The 2,172-nt window shown below is 34.2% G+C and overlaps 1 protein-coding gene across 1 annotated transcript; it reads right to left on the bottom strand.

The window, feature by feature from the left end:
* Positions 1-914: 914 nt before the first annotated feature.
* On the bottom strand, positions 915-1,926 carry LOC111784709 (cyclin-dependent protein kinase inhibitor SMR1). The gene has a single exon (XM_023665351.2). It carries the CDS (start codon positions 1,791-1,793, stop codon positions 1,419-1,421), a length of 375 nt encoding a protein of 124 aa, XP_023521119.1. The 5' UTR covers positions 1,794-1,926; the 3' UTR covers positions 915-1,418.
* Positions 1,927-2,172: the final 246 nt, after the last annotated feature.

Here is a 2,172-nt window from a genome sequence, read left to right as displayed (position 1 = left end):
ATTAATTTAATTACCTTAAAATGTGTTGTCATGAAGAATATTATGTCTAAAAATCATATCAGACAATTTAATTTTACACAATTTCATTATTTATTTGTCTACATATGAAACAATAATGAATGTGCATTACCATATATGAGAAAATAAGGCAAAAAAAAAATAGAAAATAAAAAAATAATTTATAAGGGTATGGAAAATAAATTTGTGTTGAAAATATAAATGTGGGGTTCAATTAATAATGATTTATAATATTGACTTAATTGGTCAGCTAAAAGATAGGCACAGCCACTTGCTGAAATAGCACAATAAAAGTGCTATTGAACTATTCATGATAATTTAAATTATAAAATAAAAAAAATAAAAAAATAAAAAACCAAAATTATAAATTTTTATTCTATATAAATAATAAATAAATAAATAAAGGATTTTAAAGCACTGAAATTAAATAATGTTGAGACATTAAATTTACCCCTTTTTTGCCTGGGGAAAGTTGTGGCCTACAATGGGACAAAATAAAATGCTGATCTAAAAATTAAAAAATTATTATTAAAAAAATTATTCATGGAAATTCAAAATTTTGGCATCTCCCTCTTTTTTTTTTTTTTTTTCTTTTTTTTTTCTCTCTCTCTTTCTGAAAATTTCGACTCCCCCCAATTTTTCTCTCTCTCTATAATTTGAAATTGGGGATAGAATTAAAAATTTTTGGCAAGAACTCCCTCTCTCTTTCTGATGTTTGAAATTGGAATTGGAAATTGCATCTCTCTCTACCTGCAAATTGATCGAGATAGAATATATATATATATATAGATATATAAAGGAATTTCCAAAGCCGTGTTGATTACTCAACAAGAACAAAGAATCAGGGTGTAAATCTGCAGATCAGAAGGAAATTTCATCTCAATCGCAAAACAGAATTGAAGAAATCATCAACATGATCGTGTAATTTCATTCATCAGCAGCGAATTCATGATTTCTATACTCAATTATTGTAGCTACGGATCGGATTCATTCATACAACAGGAATACGAAATAGTTAGGGTTTCTAACTTACATGAGTTCGATTTGGAATTTCAGATCAAGAATTTAGAAATCTGCAGAAACGATCAAAGAAGCAGAGAATTTCAGGAAATTGATGAGAAATTTTAGGGGGAGAAGAAGAGATATATGTGCGGAATGTTCTGTTTGTTTCGGGAAATACGATTATCTATCTCCGATGATGATGCAAAGAGGACTTGCATTCGATTCGATTCGATTCCATGTGGTATGTACGTGTAATAATAATACACATCAAGAGCTGACTCGCTATCGGAGAGAAAGGAAAAGGAAAAAAAAAAGAAAAGAAAAGAAAAGAATTAAAGAAAAATTGATTTTCTATAATCGGTGTAGTAATTTAGGGCTCAAACCGACAATCTGGATTATCAGGCTGACCGGCAGCAGCTCCTCTTCGGCGGCGCCGTGGAAGAAGCTTCGAGATCGTAAGCGGATCGGAAGAAATTATCGACTTCTTCTTGATTCACGAACTCAAAGAATTTGAGCTCCATGGTCAACTTCCTCTTGCAAGGTACGGGAGGACGCTTCGGCTTCCTCGGCGCTCCAGGACAGCTGATGATCTTCGGAATCTTGTGCTCAGCAGAGGTCGGCGTCCGGCAGCCGCGGTGGTCAAGGTCGGCGCCGTCGTGATCGGAGACGGAGGAAGGGATGTTGATGGAATTGGAAGGCTTAGGAGGCGATCGAACCTGTAAAGGAAGGCGGATTTTAGGGAGATTTTCAGGAAATTCAAGGTCCATGGACATGGCGGAAAGATCGAAAGATTGGAGGAAAGGATTCGTGCAGAGGAAAAGGGAAGATGAAAGGAAAGGAAAGGAAAGGAGAGGAAAGGAAAGGAAAGTGGATGGATGAACACGCGATAAAGGCGTTTGTTTCGTGGAAGAGTATTTATTTAGGAAATCACTTGGAAGACGTGCCTTTGAATACAGTAAACAGAGAGAGAGACGAGAAGTTTCAGACAGGTTGGTGAATAAATTTTAACTCTCTCTTAGCTGACTCTCTTTGCTTCCCATATTCACCCCAACTTCTCCACTTTTTTACCCTTCCTTTTTTACCTTTTTTATTTTTTTATTTATTTATTTATAAAATAATCCTTCAACTTCCATATTAATTTTATTTAAATAC

This window comes from Cucurbita pepo, chromosome 1 (genome assembly GCF_057944985.1).
Source record: "Cucurbita pepo subsp. pepo isolate OVF chromosome 1, ASM5794498v1, whole genome shotgun sequence".
Classification (NCBI taxonomy): Eukaryota; Viridiplantae; Streptophyta; class Magnoliopsida; order Cucurbitales; family Cucurbitaceae; genus Cucurbita; species Cucurbita pepo.
This window is presented reverse-complemented; position numbering and strand designations above follow the sequence as displayed.